This window comes from Podarcis bocagei, assembly GCF_964188305.1.
Source record: "Podarcis bocagei genome assembly, chromosome: 17".
Taxonomy (NCBI): Eukaryota; Metazoa; Chordata; class Lepidosauria; order Squamata; family Lacertidae; genus Podarcis; species Podarcis bocagei.
Window position 1 is genome coordinate 25204724 of NC_138143.1, and position 24955 is coordinate 25229678.

Genomic DNA, 24955 nt, shown 5'->3' on the forward strand with positions numbered 1-24955 from the left:
TACCACTATAAGGGCATTTTGTACCACTATAAGGGCATTTTGTGAATTCTGAGGGTGAAGAGGGAAGATGATACTCAAGCAGCGGACCAAATTGTTAAGCAACTTTCCTACCATCAACAAAAATTACTTCCACCCACTGTTCTTGTAAGCAGAGGGATGAACCGTGCTTTCTCCTGAAAGGTTTTCCTGACTGAAGATGCACTTTCCTATTCTCTACAAACAAATGGAAGTTTGTCCACTCAATTGAATGGAATGAATAAAAAAGGAGCTGACACCAGGATAAAATACTTCAGAACATGTTGCCCTAAAGGACTGCGGTGGCAATTTGCCACAGAATACACCCCTAAGCAGTCTGGAGACCTTGGAGTTCTGCTGCCCCAAAGAATTGCCATATGGCCTATATAGTGCTAGTGCATGATGCAAAAATATTAATACTAAAGATTTATTAGGTTCTTGCTTTAGAAAGGCCCACAGATTTATTCATCCCAAACCCGAGTAAGGTAAAGGACTTAGCAAGCAGTTCAGCACATGAGGATAGATTATCTGTGGTCCAACTTTCAAAGGCAGGCTAGTAATTGCCATGCAAATGGCGTGCATTCCTAGGTCCCCCCAGACAATGAGGTTGTTTGTTTCAAGGAAACACCATGCCCCTTTCTTCCAGCGTGTTGTTTATTCCATGTTTAGTTCTGTTCCATGTTTCCCTCAGGAATGGGAAGCAGCCAACATTCTCATCACTCTGATGAATTTTTTTTTGGGGGGGATAACTCTCGAGCTTAGTTAGGAGGCTGAGTCACGTGACTTGATTTCACCATTACCAAGGTTTTCAGGCTTTCTCTAGTTCATGGCAATAGAGCTGGCTGCAGGACTTACCATCTGTCATGGCATTTAAAATATAAAAATGGAATCAGGAGATAGTGCCAGCTTATTACAAAACTGATCCACCGTGTCAAAATGGAGGACATTAGCATGTTCTTTTAGCATCCTGCTGCCAGCGTCTGATGTCAGATTGCTAATCACTTGAAGTCATCTGTCCAAAACAAGCACTGCCAAATCCTTCTTCCAGGCCAGCAGCATCAAACAATGCTGTGAGGTTTACGATGAAATAAAGTGCCTTAACGGACGGTAAAAATCTGATCATTTAAACCCTCATTTAATTAAATGTCACCAGCCCTTGGTGTTTTATTTTTTAATAATCTGCCACAGTATTTATATCTCAATACATAACCAACTGCTTGGCCAAATTTGAACAGCCAGGAACATCATTTTACAGTGATTGAAACAGACACGTATATCTTCATTTCATTAAAATACCTCGTCAAAGTGTGTCTGGTCTGGGCATAACACTCTGGGCATGTCTAGAAGCAATGTCACACAAATTTCACTATAGGTATGTATAAACACACACACATAGTTTGAATGGTAGCTACATCTATGCATCTATGCATATGAACATGAATATGTACCATCTTAGTTAAACTGGAACAAAAACAGTGGTGTGAATCCAGAATCTGGCTTTTCCCCAGTTTACTAATTAATTAAAAAAAGCAAAATCCCAGATGAGGACAGCAAACCGACACAGAACTGCCAATAGATACAAATTTCTTTCATTAATCAATGTCTCTGCTTTTTAACAGCCTAATCAATGAGTTTAAGTAAAGAATTTCAAATTGTTAAAATACCTCATTGCACTATAATAAATTAAAATATCTCTCCAAACCACACAAAAAATAATCTTAAATGTGCTGCCTGAATCAAGATACGGGAATAAGTAGTTTGCAAGGCAGTGGGTGACATTCAACTAAGTTTTACTCGGAGCAGATACATAAAAACAAACGGGTCTAACTTACTCATGTCTTTAATTTAATTGGTCTACTATCAATAAAACCTAGTTGAATACCACCCAGAATGTTGCCCTGAGCATGCACACTAACTTTATTTGCAAAGTCTTGATGTTCAAGGAGATCCAGCCTTATGTTACATTCTGAATTTTTCTTTCTTTCTTTTTTAAAATAATTTTTATTAAATTTTCCATTTTAACAATCCAATCAAATCACATTAAATATTCCAAATTATACAAATACATATCATATAGTTCAAATTTTCTGCCAAATTATAAATTTTTATTGGGACTTCCCATGCTTCAAGTTCAGGGGGGCTCTGATCATCTTATATCTCTACTGCCTACATTCTGAATTTTTCTTCCAGCTTTAAAACTGAGTGCAGAAACTGAGTGGTGCAGCTAGGTAAAACTTCATTTACTTACAGGCAATAATGCTGATGCCCTAGAAAGCGTTCATGGGAGACCTATGAGAATAATAAACAACCTAGAAAGCAGGTTCCAAATGAGCTCGCTTATACCATATTTTTAATGTGTGCTTTTAGGAGACAACTAAAATGTTAGCACACAACCCGTTTATGTATATACCACGTTCCCATTAGGGACAACTCCTTAGACCACAAAGACATTGGTAACTATTTCCCATGCGGTGCAGGGAACTGTTCAAGTGCTATTCTTATTTTACATGAGGAGTGGGAAACTGGTGGCCCTTCAGACTACAGCTCCCCTCATCCCTGACCCCTGGCCACATTGGTTGAGACTGATGGGAATTGGTGTCAAAAAACATATTGTCAGAGTCATGGCCGGCAAAGAGGAATCTGCAGAGGGGGAGGAAGAGGCAGAGGAAAACAGGAACTCGATTCTTTCACACAACGAAAGTGAGATAAGCCCCCCTCCAGAGGAGGAGGAATTGGCTGCAGCTGAATCTCCAAGAAGTAGGAGGCGGAGCAAGTGATTAGAACAAAGGAAGACCAGCAGGAAGCGGGGCGGGCCTGGCGTATATCTGGCCTTGGGAAGGGCTGGAAGCCAGTCGAGTCAACTGACGCCGACAGTGAGCAATGAGTTGTGGGAAGCTTGGATTGCTGTAAGCCTGTTATTGCTATTAAACCTCAACTTGTAAAACTGCCAGCGTTTCGTGTCTTGTGTGAGAGAAGTGCTAACATGGCACATATGGAAGGCCAGAAGTTCTTCAACCCAACATGGATCTCTTTGCATGAAGATGTCATGCCCAAAAGGAGAATGCTGTACCAGCTCCTGCCATGCATTGACTGTTCCTACTTCCAATCTTGATGCTACTTTTATTAAGAAAAGCAATAGATTTTTCACTGCTTACCTGAAGGTATCCCTTGGAGAAGCTGCCTTGCTATGGTGGACATAGCAGACAGCCTGGCCTGCCACATCCATTTGGCTGAAACTTGTAATGGCAACTCCAGGATAGGTGACATACTCAAGTTGTCCATACTGAGGTGGGGAGGTTATCACATAGAGGATCTCCTCCGGCTTCTCAGTGCCATCGACTGCAAGGAGGACATCAGTCATCAAGTAGCCTCTGTCACCCTTCATCACAGTGAGGGGCTTTGTGAAAACTGCAATGTTTCCTATAGGACACATGGAACATAAATATTAATGATATCTTTTGGTTTGGATTCCTACTAGGCTTCTGCTGGTGGGAGTGCTCCTTGAATGAAATTCCATTCACAAGATGTTCCCATGAGCAGAAAAGGAAGAATGTGACTTATATTGATTAATCTTCCCTGTTGAAATGTATTCTGAAGGGTTGGGCCCCCCCTTGAATTCCGATGGAAATAGAAACAGGAGCATAAATTGCGGGTGTTCATTTATTTGCCCCATGACCAGAATGGAAATCAATCCACTGAATATGAAAGTTATTTGCTGATATCAATATATAATTGATAACTCCCCACCCCAAAATGCAGTGTGTTTCCTGTGCATTGAAATGAATGGTGTAAACTAATAATTAATTACAGTATGTAAAATTCTGCTACCGTAGACAATGAGATGAATAATGTAGTTTTTGTTAGAAGCTGAACTGCAGCAGAACAGAAACAGTACTGTTCATGAAGAACACGGGTTGGAAGGGAAATTGATTTCTTCTTACAACCTTGTTTGTAATAAGTGTAAAGTTTGTACAAACTCCTTGTGATGAGCTCTACAGGATTAGATCACTGTGAATGTGTGAAGCTACCAAGGACCTGCTTGGAGCTAAATTCATACATACCCAGTGCCATTTTTCTGGAAAAAGAGGTGCTGGAATTCAGCGTGAACGCCACTCTTGTTCTCTTATAATAGCAATGGCACTTATCTGAGATCTGCCGGAATTGAGTTATGGCTGAAAAAAAGCCCTGCACATACCCACATAGAAGATCAAGTATGAGCTGCTCCTTAGAAAAAAAAAAATACTAGGAGGAATCTTGCCTTACATGCGAAGATTAGATATAGATTTACCTTTTTCCAAGTCCTTGATGGTAATAGGGAAAAACACCTCTGGTGATCTATTGTCTCCATCCCACAGATGAAACACAAAACTGTCCTGCTCCTTTGAGCCAATTGTTCCGGTGTGTATGTATCTCACAGAGTTCATGTCTATGTCATTCTGGGTGCACTTCATCCCATTTTGGAGTGTTTCCCAGTCATGGCCTACCTAAACAAAACAAAACAAAAAACCCTATCACTAAACAAAAGAAATACCATTTTAGTGATCAACTGTGTGTAATGCTAGTGACGAGACCTTATAAGCCAGGGGTCAGGGACCAACAACACCTTGGCCTAATTTCATGCAAATGACAAGGAAGAAAAACAAAGGCGAAGGGGTGGGTGTCCTGTCCACATTTGACTGTGGCCCTGCTCACTTTTGGCTCTAACCCTGCCTAGCATTGATTCCAGCCCCACCCAGTGCCACATTGCCCTTGAGAGGAAGCAGGATAAAAGACTTTCTGCCCCAGTTTATAAGGCATAGCTCAGGAGTAGCCAACTTGGTTGGCTAGACTACAATTCCCATCAGCCAGCACGGCCAGTGTTCAAGGATGATGGAAGTTGCAGTCCACAATATCTGGAGTGCCCCTTACTGGCTATCCCTACTGCAGAAAGGTAAAAAAAGGTAAATGACCCCTGGACAGTTAAGTCCAGTCAAAGGCAACTATGGGGTTGCGGCGCTCATCTCGCTTTCAGGCCAAGGTAGCCTGCGTTTGTCCACAGACAGCTTTCCAGTCATGTGGCCAGCATGACTAAACTGCTTCTGTTGCAGCGGGACACTGTGGCAGAAACCAGAGCACACGGAAACGCCGTTTACCTTCCCGCCACAGCGGTACCTATTTATCTACTTGCACTGGCGTGCTTTCGAACTGCTAGGTAGGCAGGAGCTGGGACAGAGCAAAGGGAGCTCACCCCATTGCAGGGATTCGAAATGTCAACCTTCTGATCAGCAAGCCCAAGAGGTTCAGTAGTTTAGACCATAGCGCCACCCACCACATAGCCACTGTAGCCTATGGCAATTATATAGTTCAAAAAGCAGGGGTACATATTCGGCTCCTGCCAACCTAGCAGTTCAAAAGCACATCAAAGTGCAAGTAGATAAATAGGTACCGCTCCGGAGGGAAGGTAAACAGCATTTCCGTGCACTGCTCTGGTTCGCCAGAAATAGCTTAGTCATGCTGGCCACATGACCCGGAAGCTGTCTGCGGACAAATGCTGGCTCCCTCGGCCTGTAAAGGGAGATGAGCGCCACAACCCCAGAGTCGTCCACGACTGGACTTAACGGTCAGGGGTCCCTTTACCTTTACATATTTGGCACACACAGAATTAAAAAGAACAAGAGCCCCGGTGCACGTTCTTCACACTTCCTATGATCAACATCCTTTGAAACAACTCTGCTGGCAGAAGTTCCACTGATGTGAACAGAACATCCACTACTGGATTGTTCCAAGGATCAGAGTGGAAATTATCTTAGGCACTGCAATGTGTTTCAAGCCATGAGAGACTATTAAGAAACAGGAGGATTACACTGATTCCTATTCTAACCCAATAAGTCTGGGTTCTTCCTTTCCCCTCTCCCCCAAGCAATACTTTGTTTGGTTTTTGTAGAAATACAAAAACTGACCTTGAGCTGAAGATGTCCATTTTCTGGGACACTCTCAAATAAATAATAAATTTCTTCCCTTGGGGTGTCTTTATCTTCAGCTGACAGAACAGCACTAGAAATAATTTGGGCTTCACCCATAGTCACCTCTATCTTACCCTTCCTGCAACAAACAAACAAAGGATCCATCATGTTATTTGTTGAAAAGGCGGATAATTACAGAAATAATGAGAGGAAGAATCACTCAGAGAACACACACACCCCACACAGATTTCAAGCAAGCAAGGCATCCTTCTGTTAATACAGATGAAGAATTAGGTCTTCAAATACAGTACTGAGATCCTAAATTATGGCTCAGTTCATACAATGGCATGAGGAGTTAGGGATAGAGGAGAAATCCAATTGCATTTGAAGGTGAACCTACATAATTTGCCCTTGACAGAGCAATACACAAACTGAAACACAGTCACCTTTCTAAATTTACACTTCCCTGGTCACGTGATGTGTAAAAATAATAATGCATACACAGTGGCAAAGTATGCTTGAAATGCATATATTGAGGTTGCTTTGCAAAAAGTTATATATTAGGCAAAAATGCCTATATTGGGAGATGTTTGCACTAAAATGGAAAATACACAAATTTGCCTGGAAATGTGGAGAACTCAATTTTAAATGAGAAACTGATTTAAACTGAAATGGTCAGAGTAACCCAGGTAGAAAACTACAGCGGAGAAAAGGTCTGAGCCAAAGTTTGGAATGACCACCAGAGGGTGCAAACATTGTAAACTCGTTGCCTTTGATTTGTATACAATATATGTATATGTGTGCGTTATTTTGTGCATACAAGCTGTGTATCTCTGTTTGTAGGTACCTCGGATTCAGATTTGGCTACATTGCTCTCTCTGATCATAACCGAATGTCCTTCACCAAGGATTGTTTTTGTGGAGCGCTGTTGGCATTAGTCTGTGGTTATTTACAAGAGATGAGCTCTATTAATCACTAATTTGCTGTTGTGATCACTGCTGAATCACTTTGTCAGAACACATGCACCAAATTGGAACATGAACATGTGGCTTACTTGCTCAGCACTGGTTTCTCATCATTAACTGGAATGACCTCTACCGAAATGGTTTTTGACACTTTATGTTTCCCATCTGATAGCTGGATTGAAAAGCCATCCGCTAGGCTGTCGGAGTCATCATGCATATACATCAGCCTCATTCCTGGAAGGTGGGATGAAGGGGACAGTAACAAGAGAGAGGGAGAGGGGAGAAGGAGAGGGGGGAGAAAAATTAATCGGTTTCCCTCAAAATCTCTTTCACATCATTTCCCACTGTTTCCATCCTGCTCCCCGCCCCCCACAAGTCTGCTGGTCACAGCCAGCTTGCTTCAACTAGCATGGGACAAGCCTTGAATACAGCAGCTGTTCATTAATCCATCAGCACACCATTGACTCAAAAACACATATCATGGCCTGCTTGACTAATAATGCTCCTTTGAAAACAATCTGCTTTTTTAGAGAGAGAGAGAGAGAGAGAAGAATGTGTCTGTTTTGTCATTCATCCATCCCTGTGAAATTTAAAAAAGGTTCACCTTCCCTTTTGAGCACAATTAGAAACCATATTTCAACTACTCCAGTGTGATTTGATAAAAATGTTGGGAGGTGCCCCACTGTGGCTCTTCCCAGTTAGCCAATGCAGTATGGGAAGAAACCAAAGGGGTTCCCACACACCCAAAGGACTGTGGTGTAAACCACTGAGCCTTTTGGGCTTCCCGATCCAAAGTTCAAATCTGCATAACAGGGTGAGCACCCATTGCTCTGTCCCAGCTCCTGCCAACCTAGCAGTTCGACAGCACACCAGTGCAAGTAGATAAATAGGTATTGCTGTGGCAGGAAGGTAAATGGCGTTTCCATGCGCTCTGGCTTCTGTCACAGTGTCCCATTGCTCCAGAAGCGGTTAAGTCATGCTGGCCACATGACCCAGAAAAGCTGTCTGTGGACAAACGCCAGCTCCCTTGGCCTGAAAGCGAGATGAGCGCTGCAACCCCATAGTTGCCTTTGACTGGAATTTACCATCCAGGGGCCCTTTACCTTTTTTTTCCCTTTAACCTTAATTTGGAGGAAGCTTCATTGAACTCAGTGGACCTGACTTTAGAACACAAGTTGTGAAGCTCTGGCACACAAACCTTTCTGAAGATGCAATGACTTGGGCTGGAGATTGGGGAGGGGGGCTGACATTGTGCGTGATGCATGGACGACAGATGTGATGCCATCGTGTGACAGCTTGGCCTCCGTGGCTGGTGGCTCGTCTGCCTTCTGCTCCTCCTGCCACCATCATGGGCTGGGGGCTGCTTCCCCTCTGTGTTAAAAGGAGGAGGAAGAGGATCCATCGTGTCCCTGGCATCACACACAACGGTGTTGCATCTGGGCATCACGTCCGACTTCGTGATGTCACATCCAACGCCCAGATGAACATTGCGACAGCTCAGCTAACAAATGTTGGGGGGCTCAAAGGGGTCCAGCCTCTAGAGGTCTGTGCCCTGCCTCCCTTTCTGGCTCTTGTGACTCCCCAGCATAGTCTCTGCCCGCTTTCACCATGCCAAGCATTATTTTATAAATCAGGCTCTGCTTTATAAAGAAATGTTGAAGCTTTGTTGATTGATGGTTTCGTTGAGCAGTCTTGGTCTTTTGACAACTCCTCTTCTCACAACCAAAAGCAGAGGGCCTTCCTCTGCACAGCCAACTCAGGCTGCATCTAGCAATTCTTTCATATTATTACAATGCCTTCAGCCACCTATTTTCCAAACTAACTCCCAGTATCTGTAGCCTTGCAAGAAAAGTCCTCCAGCTCCCTTGATGCGTTTGGTTGCAGAAAGACCTGAATGCCATTCACAGTGTAGTTTTATGCATGTCTGCTGAAATGTGAGACTCACTGAGTTTGAGGGCCATATTCCCACCGAATTTACTGTATTTTACTCTGAGTAAACATACGATTGAATTGTTTTATCTTAAACAGATTTGTAGCCTGATCCTATCAAGCATCCTTTATTCAGTCAAAGAAAAGAAAAAAACCCTAGCAAATTATGGTTAGGGGTCCCTTTACCTTTATTCCCATGCAAATATGCATAGTACTGTAGTTTAAATATGATTTTCTCAGAGAGAGGCTGTGTACACATCGCCAACTTAAAATACAGCTTTTCCTCAATCCGGTTCAAAGCTGGTTTGGAGACAAATGTATCAAAACACAGCATTTCAAAAAATAAAATATTTTTTAAAAAACAAAACACAACATTTCATAAGAAATGACAGTATAAATAGGAAATGTATTAACTATATGTACAGGAAAAGTACAGGGCTAACATGTGTACATCACTTCCCAAACAGTGGGAGTACACTGGGTGCAGGGTAGATGTGTACACAACCATAGATATATAAAAGACAACCTTTGAATCAGGTGCAGAAATAAAACATGAATATTTTTTATGATCCCACCATCTGGCTGTAAGGACAAACAGGCTGGGAGAGCATTTACCATTTTTCAAAAGCTCCATGGAAAACCCATGCACAGGAAGTTCGTGGTGCTGGTGACCGTCGGTCACATGTTTATAGCGGATGATGTCATTGCCATGATTCCCATTAACAAGGAGGCCATGCTGGGGTTGGCGGAGGACAGTAAAGATCAGGGGATCTTGAGGTATGTCCAGATCAACAGCACTGATTACAGATGGATCCAGTTCCTTCATCTGGCCCTCCTGCACCTGAATGGTCAAAGGAAGGCAAGTCAGAAATCTTTTGCAGAACGAGGGAATAATAAGACACAGAATTTGTAAGCCTGCTGATGCTCATCTAGTCTGTTCCAATAAGCCATCATTAAATCTTGCTGGTCCACTTGATCTTAGGTTAAGGTGTATCTCAAAGCATGCATCTCAAAGGTCCCAGGCTCAATCCCTATCTTCTCCATGTAAGGCTGGGAGAGACCTCTGTCTGAAACTATGGAGAGTGGCTACCATTCATTGCAGACAATTATTGGATGAATTGTTGGAGGAAATGTGGAGTGATGGGAACGTACCGTCATATGTGGTGGGATTGTCCGTTCGTTAATGAATTCTGGAAACAGACTGGTATAGAAATATCAGGAATTGTGGGTAGGAAGGTGGAAATATCTAAATTAATGGTTCTTATTAGCCTGAGTAGCACCGAGTTAGAAACAAAAGAGGAATGTAAATGGGTAAAATTGATGGTAATTGCAGCCAGACAGGTTATAGCGAGTAATTGGAAAAACGCAGAAGAGCTAGGGGTGAACCAATGGAGGAAAAGACTGAAAAATATTATAATCTTAGAATATCTGTGAAGATACATAAAATGAAAGGGTTTAAGGTCAGTGAGAAGGAGGAGGATTGGTTTGAGAAGATATTGAATTATTTGGGTAGGTTTGAATACTTTGGGGCAATTAAAATGTTAAAAGTTAAATAAACCTTGTGGAGGGAGGAGTGTTAATGTATATAGAATTGTACATATGGTTGATTTGAATATGTTATTATTGATTATGTATACCCAATGTATCAGCCCCCTGGGGGGTTTCACTGTTTGTGTTTTGGTTGTTGGTAATATATATATATATATATATATATATATATATATATATATATATATATATATATATATATACCATTCATTGTAGACAATAGTGAAATAGTCTGCCTGGACATATGTTCCTTAACTCTACTGCCCAGCTCCAACCACCATTCCTCTAAAAATGCTGTGCAAACAAATGCAAATAAATGGTGGAACTATAAGGCAGTAAAAGGATTTTGGGAAATGAAATATAATGAGTTGAAAAGAATGTTTAAAATAACCTTTGTTAAAAAGCCTGAAGCCTTCCTTTCAGGAATTCTAGGTGCTGAAATCCCAAAGGAGCAGAAAAGGCTATTTATGTATGCGACCATGGCTGTGTGGATGTTATTGGCCCAGAGATAGAAAGAAGATAAAGTTTCTACCAGAGCAGAATGGCAGATGAAGTTAATGGACTATGCTGAAATGGCTAAAAAGACTGGAAGAGTCAGAAGGAAGACCAATATTTTAATAAGGAATGGGGAAAATGTATAACTTATCTTAAAGACCATTGTAAACAGTTAAAAATCATTAGTAGGATTGGAATAACACTTGTAGTTTAAGGGTGAATTCTGGACATAATGGAAGAGGTAAAGTGTTTGGATTATTATAAAAGATGTGGGAGGAATTGATTAATAATAGGACTCACAAAGGGGAGGATGAAAGTCCAAGAGATTCCTTGAAAACTTGTTTTTATTATTTATGTTTGTTATATTTCTCTAAAATTGTAAGTTGAAAAACCAAATAAATAAATTTATTTTTTTAAAAAAACAAATGCAAATAAAAAACATGTGAGCCAAGGGATAGGAGATTGGGCAGCAAAAGAAAATGGGGCAAAGAGGTAGAAAGAGCATCCAGGTGATGTTTAGGGACCAGGACAGGTAGCAAGGAGCAGAAGAGCTAAGTGATGGATAGCGACTATGAAGAATAGGGAAGCTGAGTCTTGAACCAGAATAAATCCAGAGCAAGCTTGGAGAAAACTGTGACCCTCCAGGTGTTGTTGGGCTACAACTTCCATTAGCGATGCTATCTGGGGCTGAGGGAAGTTGGAGGCTTCCCATGCCTGGCGTAGAGGATAGAGAGGCAGATGTGGGTTGATGAGGGCTGCAAGGAAACCAGAAACTCAAAGTGAAACATCTTGAATCATGCATAGTGCACTGGTTTACTTGGGGTTGACTGGATACCCAGGCATAAAAGATGGTGTTCCCAGAGGATGGTCTGAAGGCACATGAGGCCGCCACCTTGCCAAAGCTAAGCAGCTCTTGATCTGATCAGTGCCCAAAACAGCTGATCTCCTGGGAATCACATGATGGGCTTCATGATGGATAAAAGGCAGGATATAAATGCAAGGAAATAAATAAATGGAATATGCTGAAAGAGTTGTGAGGGGAGGAAGCGAAAGTAAAGACCAGCTATGTTCTCTTTGAGAAAGGAACAACCAGAGGAACACACTATATTTCAATCCTTACTGTAATATTCCTTGCTTCAAATTCTGGCACTTCATCATTCATTGGGTTGATCAATACATAAAACGGTGTCTCCATTGAACGATGCTTTCCATCAGTGACATAAACCATAAACTGGTCTGCAGTTGGTTCTATTCTCCTGTGCCTGCTCTGGACATAGTTTATGTGCAGACCCTTTATGTTTTTCAGCTGAAATGAGGCTAGATGAAATAAATGCAAGTTAATATTGGATATGCATCTTCTCCTGTCCTCTTTGAAATAACCTTGCCATTCCCTAACATGTACACTTGTTCGGGTTACAGGTGTTTGTAGAAAAGAGGAGAGATATGCTCTAAAATGCTTCTGTGGATGATATTTACACAAAATGTGTTCCGAGACCTAAGGTGGAGCAAACCCCTCAAAACTTTGGGACAGTTTTAACATCCAGTGGCTGTGGGAAACCAACTAGAAGGGGCTCTCAATTCAGAGGTCCCCAGATTTTGTTTTTGTTTTACCCCACTATTCAGCAGTACTGTAGTCCCAAACTCGCCAACAAAGCCTCACAAAGCAGTTTACATGAAAACAACAACCATAAATTAAAACTGCATAATAGGAAAGCAAAGGCAACTTATAATGAAAAAAAGCATTTGAAAAGGCAAGTTGAAACTTGCTTCAACATTGAGGATGGGGTGGAATCCACCAACATACTTTAAGGCAGCGGATGGATTAAGAGACCCAGGAGATGCTGTGTGGCCAGAGAGTAATGTTGGTGGCTGCCTCACTGAGACTCATTCAAATTCAAAAACTCCCCAGCAAGAGTTTTTTTCACTATTCCAGGCAAGGTTGGTTCCAAGTTTAATAGACGATGCTCAATATAAAGCCTTCTGATGCTCCCCCATCGCACCATGCAGGGCCGCATATAGGTTTGATGAGGCCCTAAGCTACTGAAGGTAATGGGGCCCTTTATATGTCCAGCTGTCCTTTGCCAACAATAAATTGTCCCTGATTTTTGTGTTGAATATATGCTATATGACAATTTATGGACCTAATAGGTATCTAAAGCCATTTGTGCGTGTTGCCATTCAACCAGTCCATGCAGAAGGTAGGCACCCTATATATAGAAATGAGCAAACCAGTGATATTTTAGGGAGCAGGCTAGCAGACGGGGCCCATGACTTACATCATAGGAGTCTACACAACACAAAACACTGTTGCTGTATGTAGGTTTTATTTTATTTGCTTTTTATCTTATATTTTGGAAATGTACATCCAGGTTTTTTTTTCCTTTATTTTTTTGCCCCCCCCCCCCCAAGAGAGTGGGGCCCTAAGCTGTAGCTTGTTTAGCTTATACCTATATCCGGCACTGGCACCATATATTTCTGGCAAGTACAGAAATGAGGGACAGACGTACCGATGAAGGCAGACAATGGCAAAGGAGGGTTAACTTGTAATACTCTGTAATTACCCACATTGTCCTGAAGAGACTTAGCATCACTCTCTTCATCACAATGGCATCCACCTGGCATTCATTGGAAAACCAGAAGAGGTGGGGGCTTAAGGCAGCAGCATTGCAGTGGTGGAGTGGCTCAGCTGGTAGAACATAAGACCCGTAATCTTAGAGCTGTGGGTTCGAGCCCCACTTTGGGCAAAAGATTCCTGCATTGCAGGGGTGTGGACTAGATCAGTGTTCCCCAAACTCGAGTGTCTGTTTTTTGGGACTACAATTCCCATCATCCCTACGTAGCAGGGCCAGTGGTCAGGAATGATGGAAACTGTAGTCCAAAAACAGCTGGAGACCCAAGATTGGGAAACACTGGACTAGATTATCCTAGTGGTCCCTTCCAACTCTACAATTCTTTTGATTCTTCACTGGTAATGGCCCCTGCGTACACTTGACCACAGGAAGGCAAAATGGACTGAAGGTGTTGGCAATGTGGCTAGATTTAAATACAAGTTGCCTTTCCCTGTAGCACACATACCTATGCTTATTCCCACATTGCTTTTCTCAAAGCCAGGGGAAGGCAATATATTCTCTATGTACCCAAATTGGGGAGGAGAAGCTAAAACAAGCTGCAAGTCATCTGCTTTCGTGTCAGGATCAGCGGCAGACAAGTGGTTAATTGTAATGGCGGCCGAGGTGCCCTCGTCCACAACAAACATGGCACCTGCAAACAAATGATACAGTGATAAGTACTAGTCACAGGTAGGTAGCTGTGTAGGTCTGCTGTAGCCGAAACAAAATAAATAAATTCCTTCCAGTAGCACCTTTGAGACCAACTAAGTTTGTTATTGGTATGAGCTTTCGTGTGCATGCACACTTCTTCAGTGATAAGCACGTTGTTACTTAAGGAGCCGGAATTGCAAAGCTAAAGAAATGTCTCAGATAACTGGTGGTGAAAGCCATCGTTCATCTGCTTGATAGCAATGTTTTCCAGTCGTGCCGTACCAATGACTCTTCATCCTCACCAATTGAATGAGGAGGGAGAAAGGGAGGGGGAACCACACTTGCAAAACAATTCTGCTGATAAGCTATTCAGTATGGTTTATGCAGTGCTCAAGATCGGTTGTTACCTCTGTTTGTCACAGCATTAATTGCCTGAGAGCTGTTATGAATTGCTCATAATGAACCATTTTTCATGCATCAGTGCTTAATTTCCCTGCTGGGACAATCCTTCATTTCCAGAACATTGCTTAGGTGATAGACTGCAAATCACAAAGTTACTCATACATACCTCATTGAAAAGTAGTGGACATGCACACATTACTGGCAAAAGAGCTGCCTTTCGTATAACGCCACTCAGTTATTAAAAAATAAACAACTATTGAAATTGTCACAGAGAATTGATGCAGTGTCTGGTCTAGGCATGTAGGACTCATTTAGGTTATGTGATTTTTCCCCCATGGAAATCCCTTACTTCAACATTTTTAAGCTAAGCATGCACGGAACAACTGTCTCAAACCGTCTTAAAAGAAAGAAAGAGATGGAAAGACGATTCTGTACCAACCAAGGAGGAGTGGCAGATTAAATTAATGGACTATGCTGAAATGGTAAAACTTACTGGAGCAATAAGAAACCAAGAAGAAAAAAACTTTATTAAAGAATGGGGGAAATTTGTGGAATATTTGAAAAGTAATTGTATACATTTAAGTTCATTGGCAGGATTAATTTAAAACCAAGCAGTTAAAATTAATGTTAAAGGAAAAGTAGGGAATAATTAATAATTGGAATAATGAGGAAAATGCATTGTGAAGAATTAAAAAATATAAGAAATCACAAAGTGGTGGGGTAAATATACATATGTCTATTGGGAAAATATTGGATTTGTATGTTTGTAAAAAAGTTTTAAAAACTGAAAAACAATTTTTTTATATAAAAAAAATCTTTGTACAGTGGCTTGAAAACCTTAAGTGCTTTGTAAATAAATTAGCATAGACAGTTCAGCATTGTTCTAACATGTCCTGAATTATAATCTTAAATTCTCAACAAGCCAGCTGGGCATACAAAAAATAAAATAAATGTAAAGATGTTTTACCAGTAACAATGGACGGTGGTTGGTTGTCTATAGGAAATATTGTGATGTTAATATCATATACTGGAAAAGATTTATGAAGCGGAACAGGAGGAAAAGGAGATTCATCATAACAACACTCATTTGTTGGTCCAATTTCATCATCCGAGACAACAAAGGTAAGGATATCTAATAAAGGGGTCAAGCCAATCTCTCCACCTGGGGAAAACAAAGAAAGAAACAACAAGAGATAAAACAGGATATTTTTGCAATGCAAGAAACATTTGTTTAAAATGCCGAGGTGCAAAATATTTTCAGCAATAGTCATGAAGAAGAAACGAGAAGAATGGGAGGAATTTCTAAAATTACTCAATTATGGTAACTTATTCCTTCCAACGATGATGGCTAAACTGTGGTGCTCCAGATTTTGTTGGACTCCACCTCCCATCCACCATGATCAACACAGCCAACGGTCAGGAAGATGGAAGTTGTAGACCAGAAAGCCACTTCCGAGCTGGAGAGGAGGTGGGGTTGCGGGCCCCACGCCCTCCCCACGTGCGCGGGGGCTGACTCACAGCCCCCGCGAGACTAGGGGAATCCTCAGACGCATCATCTCCCTGGCCAGCCAATCGGCTGGCTAGGGAAGCGTGGCCCGGGCTATTTAGGGCCAGCGCAGCTGAGGATTTCCCTCTCTTCTTCGCTCCAGCTGCTCACATTGGTAAGGGTATTGTTATGCAGATGAGAAGGGGGGAAGGAAGCGCCATCACCTTCCCCCAAATCGAAGGGTAGTCCGGTAAAGGATTTCGGGGGGCGTTGCCCTGTCCGAAGCCTGTGGAGGTGTGGGCCTAAGGCACGCCCCCGAGCGGTGACCCCGGGGAGCTCCTAGTTGATGTACATCAGCAGGACTCCCCATACTGGCGGTTAACCCTGATTCAAGCAATCAGGCTGAAGCTGGTTAGTCGATAGGACCAATACCTAAGCCAATACCACTCAATTCCTGCAATCAATAAAGTTGTGGCCTTTTTTCACCCATTAACCTTAAACACTGTGTCTTGTGTCTTATTTTCCAAGGAGGGAGGCGGGTACTCGCCATACTAACAACTGGAAAGCCACAGGTTCCCCATCCTTGTCTTGTAAGGAACAATAACAAAGACATCCACATGGTTGTATAGACATCTTTTCTGTATCATACAAATAAGATTAAAAGACTACCCCCAGGAAAAAATGTTAATCTAATGATCTAGAAATCAATACATATGTCTATCACTTAAGAGATAAGCCATATATAGGAATTATTAATGTTAAAGCAATTCTATGTTCATGTTTCTGTATTTTCCCCAATAACCATTTGGGAAACAATTGGCAAGGATTATGAAGTCCCATTGCTTAAAATTGGTATGTTCCAATCTCTTTTGCAGAAATAAATGAAACTGATAAGTGCTTCCAGTTGGCTTGGCTATGGCCAGTATGTTTTTATTTCCAAGATATGAACCAAAAGATTTTAATTTCCAAGGAACATCCATTATTATTCAATAAGGGTTGGATCCAGAGATCAACATGAAGAAGTGGGCAGGTGGAAGCTGATTTCTCTCTCTCCCTGCAAACTGCCCCCAGTAGCTCCCTGAAAAGTCTCTGCAAAATTACATACCATAATAACAAACAAAAACAATACCCCCCCACACAATGGAGCCCCCTTCATCCCCAAGATAGGGTTGCAACCACTTATAATGGAATTTCATGTAACAGGAACAAAGACTTGGCCTGGATAAAGGTTACGATACATCCAGAATTTTCCAGATAGAGCCGGTATTTGGCCTTCGTAAACAGCGTATGGGTGGAAATTGGTAAAAAATGTCTGGGAAAATCTGGACGTTTGTGCAGCCCATGTCGGAAGTATAGATTTTGGTGAATTTCATTTAAAAATAGCTCAAAAACTTTTTTTGAGATTTTGCAAAGAAAGCTCAACTACATTGGCCAAACTTTTTGAAATATGGCAACCCTATGATATATGATCAGAGCATTGCTCACACTTACTTGTATGTTCGTATTCCACTGCTCCAGAAACAACATCTACTTGTGGAAAGCGATCCACCACAATCCCATCTTTCTTCACAACCCCATATTTAGGATTTCGAGCAAGCATGAACATCAGCTGCATGTCTTCACTATCTTCATCAGTAGCATAAAGGTTCTCCGAGGTGATGGCCACTGCCTGTCCCTCTGGGCATTCGATGGAGGGAATGAGGTCAGCATTCATGACAGGAGGTTCATCATTTACTGGATTCACCTGGAAAAAATATGCTTGAGAGCAAAACTGTGCTGGCCATTCATTTCTGTGTGTAAGCATGGTTGCAAAGACGGGAAGCTATGACAGGATGAAGGGAATGTTTTATTTACAACAAAGAGTAAATGCTGGTAGATTTGGGTTCAGTTAAGCAGAACACCTGCTACTGACACTGCTGTTGAAAATAGGGATGTCCTATTCCATTATTATTATTATTATTATTATTATTATTATTATTATTATTAATGCCTAGCCTATCTGGCTGAGTTTCTCCAGCCACTCTGAGCGGCTCACAATACATATAAATACATTGTAAAATGTCAAACATTAAAAACTTTCCAATACTAAGGAATAGAAATTTAGGAAAAAAGGACAGATTAACAAAAAGCAGGTAAAGAAAACATTACAGTTATAGGCAACTGTTGTGCCTACAAATTGTGAAAGCCCATGTATTCACTTACAGATAGGCTATCCTAAGGCAGATCTTCGCATTTCATGGTAGGAAATTTGGATTTGTCAATGTTTCTAAATATAGGTGTCTCATCTCCACGTGTGCAAACATGAAAGGGAGCACTGACATAATATATTAAGAAAAGAAAAGTAGCTTTGGAATGACAGATATTGAACAGTGGGGGAAGGAGATGTTTAACCTTTTCCCAGCCCATATATTAACTCAAAATCCCACCTCCTAACCAAAGGGTTATGGGGGGAGGGGAGAGAGAGAGAGAATTCTGGAAAGTACAATTTTGAGCAAGGAAATGATGGGCCAGGAAAGGGTTAAGCACCCCTCCTTCTACTACTTGTCTTGAAAATGAATTACTTCCCAAGCTTATTTTTATGGCATCCATATTCCATCGCATGCATTTGGATAAAGGTAAAGGGACCCCTGACCATTAGGTCCAGTCGTGACCGACTCTGGGGTTGCGGTGCTCATCTCGCTTTATTGGCCGAGGGCGTACAGCTTCTGGGTCATGTGGCCAGCATGACTAAGCTGCTTCTGGTGAACCAGAGTAGCGCACGGAACAGCCATTTACCTTCCTGCCGGAGCGGTACCTATTTATCTACTTACACTTTTGATGTACTTTTGAACTGCTAGGTTGGCAGGAGCAGGGACCAAGCAACGGGAGCTCACCCAGTGGCAGGGATTCGAACCGCCGACCTTCTGATTGGCAAGTCCTAGGCTCTCTGGTTTAACCCACAGCGCCACCCATGTCCTATGCGTTTGGATCTAACCCCATAAATGTACACTTAAAAAAAATATAAATTTTGATGCAGCTATTAAAAAAATGGTGCAGGTTTTTTTTTTTTTTTTGCTGTCTAATGCAGAGAAGAACATATCTTTCATAATATCTGAATTTCTTGCTGAGGCTCTACAGATCCATGCTACATTTTAAAGGAGGTATGGGAAATGATGTATCCTTTAAAGGTTAAGGACTATAAATGCAGATCACTACTATTATTATATTATTATTATTTCTTATGTGTATATTGGCTATTTGCTAAAACGCAATAAACTGATTGACTGACTTGATGCAGCACCTGTTTGTCTCACTGAGGGTCCAGAACTGTAGAAACATAACCCTCTGCGAACACCCCTAGTGTACTGATATCTTCCTAATTTTTAAAATAATGGGCTTTATACAACTCCACGTAAACCTACTGAAATGGATGGACCCAGTGCTTTTTTTCTAGAAAAATAGGTGCCGGTATTCACCATGAAGTTGTTACAGTAAGTGTCACATTTTAAAAAATAAATTAAAAAAAGAAGTGCCGGTACTACGTACCCTTCAGTAACCCCCCCCAAACAACAACAAAAACAAAACAACAAGAACAATGCACCGAATGGACCTAAGTTAATCACACCCATTAATCTCCATCTGGCTACTCAGAGTATGAGCAACACTGACTAAAACATCCCAATGTCTCCAACCTGATTTTTGACTTTTAATAAACTAGGGAGTTTTAGCGAACGATGGTAGGGCCAAATATATACAAAACACGGCACAGCATTTATTTGCAAGTGGTTTCAAGTCCTTTAAGGATGAAACATTCATACGTAAAAATAAAGCATCTCTCTTTTGCTGATGCACTGCATTTTTCAGCATTTAATTCTGAGTGGATTCATCCCTGACAGTACAGGAAAAACTGAAAGGTGCAGGTATCTCTTACAATAATACCCATCAAACACATATAACATAATCCTCAAAAGTGCAGAAGAATCCTTATCTCGTCCAAGACGTCCCAGTTTCTAAAATAACCACAAAGCCCCCTGAAAATTGTCATCTTCCAGAGAACTAATATTCTGATGAATCTCACACTGACCTGAACTTGCAGAATGAACTCAAAGGAATTGATACCGTCTGTAGCTGCAAGCGGGATACGGTCCAGCAGAACCTCAGAACCGTCGTGAAGATACCTGCAGGGATAAGATTCTGAACTCATTTCAAATGTTTGCATTGTTACGACTGCTGCCATCAGCACCACACACCTATTACAATGTGCAATATATAGGAATTCACAGTCCTTGCCCAGAGATCTAACAATCTACGTTAGTAGTTAAAGATAGAGGTGAAAGGCAAAGAAAGGGGATGGGGCATCAAAACTTAGGAAGGAACATAGGAAAATGCATTATACTGAGGCAGAACATTGGTTCACCTAGTTCAGCACTGTTTACATTGAGTGGCAGCAGTTCTTCGGGGTTTCGGACACCCCTAGCCCCAACTGGAGAGGCCAAAGATGGAACCTGAGACCTTCTGCATGCAAACCACTGAACTATGGCCTCCCTTGAGTTCAGGTGGACTTCCGAGCGCCTGAAGCCACTGCCTGTAGGAGAAGCTGGGATACCAAGCAGTTGTTTTGTCTGCCAACCCTTGCCAGGCCAGAACCTGAGGCAAGCTTGCCTTTTGCCCAGTGGCTGAAAAACATCGCTGCTCCTTTCGGCAAGGAGTCTTTTGATTCACAATAAAACCTAGTGCCGATTGACTGGAATAGATGGGATTGGCATTTGTGTGCTTGATCATCCAATTTCTTACTACTTTATCGTTCTGCAAAATAAATTAGGGTATTCATTTATTTCAATTTCTATACCGCTTTATATTTTTAATAAAAATCTCAAAACGGTGTACAGCATATTAAATCAATATAAGAATAAAACAATAGCCGGGTGATGTTCCTCCGGCCTTCAGTAAGGCTGGTGAGTCTGGCCAGGTGGAAAGGGCCTTGTGGGGAGCAGCCTTCGCACTCACAGCTGGGTGATGTGTTTATTTGCATATTTATAACCTGCCCTTTCATTTAAAAAAAGCAATAAAAAAAATCAAGTGCAATATACAACGTATAAAAATAAAATCAGCAAAAAGCATCCACAAAACCATAAATAATATTATTTCCAGTACTCTCTTCAGGGTATCAGACAGGGCCCTTTCCCTGTCATACCTGAAGAAGCCAGAGGTTGACGTTATGGTCCTCCTTTCTCTTCCTCCTTCACTGGAGTAGATAGTAGTGGTACTGATACCACCACAGGGATTAATTTAACGCTACACTGGGCATGCTTCACTTACTTACTTACAAGGCTTACTTACTGCCCGTTGTGTAACAACAGCAGTAACTATAAAGCTTCCCTCCCTCATTAAATTAGGTGGCTGAAAAAAGAATCCAGGAATGGGTATGAAATAATTTTTGAGTTTGGTTTTGGTACTGCTGACAGATTTAACAGCTGAGTGTTCTCAGAGAATGTCACCCCACTAGGCCAGTATTTTTTGTGAGTGGTGGCAGACCTTAGGTTTGTAATAATGAAGTACAGTGGTACCTCGGGTTACAGACGCTTCAGGTTACAGGCACTTCAGGTTACAGACGCTGCTAACCCAAAAATAGTACCTCGGGTTACGAACTTTGCTTCAGGATGAGAACAGAAATCATGCTTCGGCGGTGCGGTGGCAGCGGGAGGCCCCATTAGCTAAAGTGGTACCTCAGGTTAAGAACAGTTTGAGGTTAAGAACGGACCTCCAGAACGAATTAAGTTCTTAACCAGCAGTACCACTGTACTTCTTCATGTAGCACATAGCTAAACTCACTCTTATCAGAGGCAGTGATGCCCACCAACTTGGATCGCGTTGAAAAAAGGATTAGACCTATTCATGAAGGAAGAGGCTACTGGCCACAAGGTCCGAGTTCCACTTGCATTGTCAGAAGCAGCATGCTTCTGAACATCAGTTGCTGGGAATAAGTTGTTGGGGAAGATCTTTTTATGTAAACAAAACAAAACAAAATAGGTCCCACAAGCCTGAAGTCTGCCCTCTCCTGCTTTTCAGTGGAGCGGAAAAGGCCCTGTCTCAAAAAACAAACACAACCAACCAACCAACCAAAACAAGCATATCAGAGACGATGCTCTGTACCAGCCTTCACTGGCATTCTAGCTTTGTAGCTGCAGGGGTGTGTGTGTGTGTGTGTGTGTGTGTGTGTGTGTGTGTATGTGTGTGTGTGTGTGAGAGAGAGAGAGAGAGAGAGAGAGAGATTCCAACCTTTGATCCTCAATCTACAGGTCAATTGCTGGAGTTCATCTAAACATACATTACAGTCATTTGTTTCGGCTCTCAGTACTGTTTTGATTCATGGGCTGAATTAGCAGAATCTACATCAAGAACAGAGGAGGCATATATATATTCAGCGCCTTCTAACCTGACTTTGGACAGGTGCAGGTCTTCACAGGTGAGCCAGTCCCCCTGATTCATAGGAATCCCAGCCAGCTCAACAGCTCCGTGAAGAGGTGGCCTTAGCAGATGGATGCGGATGTTCTCCTGTTTGGTGTCCACATCTGAAATCAAAATGTGGCCCTCTGTAATGGTACATGACCCCCCTTCTTCTACTTTCAAGTTGTTTGTGAACACCTGAACAGAAGGAAAGAGAGAAAAGTTCCAGTCTTCCTCTCAGAAGATGCTTTTGTTGATCCTTTTACCTTGAGGTAATCTTTTTTTACCACATCATTTTGCACAGCTGAAAAAGGGGAGATGATCTACCTACAGTATTTGCAGGACGGTCACAGTGCAAGCTTTATACAATTGTAATTAAGCCAGGAATACGATTTTAGAAAAAGAAAGAAACTAGGGTAACCAACGACACACACAAACACACATATATTGGTTGTGTTTTGTGAAATTTGCCCCTGTTTGGCTACATTTAGAGTTAGTGAGATCCCAGAAATTTAAAGAAATATTATACAGTAGTATGATGAACTTGTGAGCAGAATTTGAGCTATGGGCAATAGAAGTAATTCGAGTATATTATTGTGGTTATGATTTGATAGATAGAAGATCAGGTGTGGCAGAAGGAGAGAAACAACAACTCCATGGAAAAAGAGGTGGGAAGTTGGAAAAATAAGAGAAAAGACAAAACTGTGTTTTGACTGCATATGTTAAAAATGTTGAAACAATAAAATATATATATTTTTATAAAGGAGGGAGTAAGCACTCCCATTACAGCCCACCAGTATTTCCATGCAAATGATACAATCTGCCCTGTATTCACATTAATGAAAAGCCACAAGCTTGGGAAACACATGTTTGTCCAAATAATGTGTGGTTTCTATTCTGAGACAGCAGGATGGAAAGCAAAACTTATCCTTCTTAAATGTGTTTAGGGAAGACATGATCTAATGCTAAAAATATTATACTTTGATTTCATCATTCAAGAGCTGAAACAACAAAAAGGAAAAAAATTCACAAGCCCAAACAACAGCTTCTTCTTTTTTAGCTAAGTTCAACCCTGAACAATGTCGAATATCTAATTTTCTCTTGTTCCTGTTAGCATTACAGTCATACCTCTGGAGCTTGATTGTCTACTGGGACAATGGTAATGTTAAAACAGATCCCCTGCAAAGTGTTGCCATGTCGATTGCTGACTGAAAATGTGAAATGGATATACTGAGGCTCAGGGCCGATATCTTGCAACGGCGGCATGTAAGCAACTTTCATGTGGTTTATAGCATGCTAGGAGCAAAAAAACAAACAAAATGTAAGGGATATATTCACCCCCCAATTCCCAAATCTAAACTTGCATTACTATTCACGGCATAGTATACCTTGCATTCAATACAGTAGGGTTGGAGAACCTACAACTTCCATCAGCCCCAGCCACTTGGCCAAAGGATGATGGGAATTGTAGTTTAACAACATCTACAGGGCCACAGTGTGCTACTCCTGGTAAACATAAAGGGTATAGTAATAAACTTCACTGGTTTTCTAATCATCATATACTTGCAGGTATATGGCGGTACAGTGGTACCTCGGGTTACATACCCTTCAGGTTACATATGCTTCAGGTTACATACGCTTCAGGTTCCAGACTCCTCTAACCCAGAAATAATGCTTCAGGTTAAGAACTTTGCTTCAGGATGAGAACAGAATTGTGCTCCAGTGGCGCAGTGGCAGCAGGAGGCCCCATTAGCTAAAGTGGTGCTTCAGGTTAAGCACAGTTTCAGGTTAAGTACGGACCTCCAGAACGAATTAAGTACTTAACCCGAGGTACCACTGTATACAAACTTAATAAATAATAATAATAATAATAATAATAATAATAATAATTACAGTAAGATCCCATATACAGTCGTACCTTGGAAGTCAAACGGAATCCAAATCATCAGAAAACCAAACTGCAGCTTCTGATTGGCTATAGGAAGCTCCTGCAGCCAATCAGAAGCTGCAGATGTTCGGGTTCCAAAAGAAGGTTCATAAACTGGAACAATTACTTCTGATTTTGTGGCGTTTGGAAGCCAAAACGTCCAAGTTCCAGGGGTTTCGACAACCAAGGTACAACTGTATGAAGTGAGGCTACTGGGTGACAGGTTTTAACCTTGATAACTAACCTGTGTGAATGATATCAGTGACGGAGTAGCAGGATCCTTAATCAGTTTAGGAATGCTGTCAACCATAAACAGTTTCCCAGCGTCCATGTGGCTGCACAGAAAGGTATTGTCATAATAGAGAACACATATGCAGAATCATATAACTTTTTAAATAGCAAAAGAAGATACAAATGTACATCCCAAAACTAATTTCCCTCACCAGAAATAGTCGCCCTCTCCCCATTAGGATTATATATTTTTACTCCGACCCACCCCACCCCCCCAATTATTTCCTGTATCATAAAGGGATGGACTTTTGCTTAGAAACACTGAAAAG

General features: G+C 41.5%; 1 protein-coding gene across 1 annotated transcript in view; it reads right to left on the minus strand.

Moving 5' to 3' along the window:
- Positions 1 to 24955, minus strand: part of FREM1 (FRAS1 related extracellular matrix 1) — an 84475-nt gene that overhangs the window by 32243 nt on the left and 27277 nt on the right. Inside the window, exons 12-24 of the mRNA XM_081176001.1 lie at positions 24640 to 24730; positions 23597 to 23764; positions 22458 to 22666; positions 20106 to 20199; positions 17534 to 17786; positions 15524 to 15718; positions 13970 to 14155; positions 12015 to 12211; positions 9467 to 9692; positions 7012 to 7156; positions 5955 to 6096; positions 4304 to 4499; positions 3171 to 3435 (exon numbers count right to left, since the gene is read on the minus strand). Of these exons, the coding sequence (XP_081032127.1) occupies positions 3171 to 3435; positions 4304 to 4499; positions 5955 to 6096; positions 7012 to 7156; positions 9467 to 9692; positions 12015 to 12211; positions 13970 to 14155; positions 15524 to 15718; positions 17534 to 17786; positions 20106 to 20199; positions 22458 to 22666; positions 23597 to 23764; positions 24640 to 24730 (2367 nt within the window). The remainder of the gene's footprint in view (positions 1 to 3170; positions 3436 to 4303; positions 4500 to 5954; positions 6097 to 7011; positions 7157 to 9466; positions 9693 to 12014; positions 12212 to 13969; positions 14156 to 15523; positions 15719 to 17533; positions 17787 to 20105; positions 20200 to 22457; positions 22667 to 23596; positions 23765 to 24639; positions 24731 to 24955) is intronic.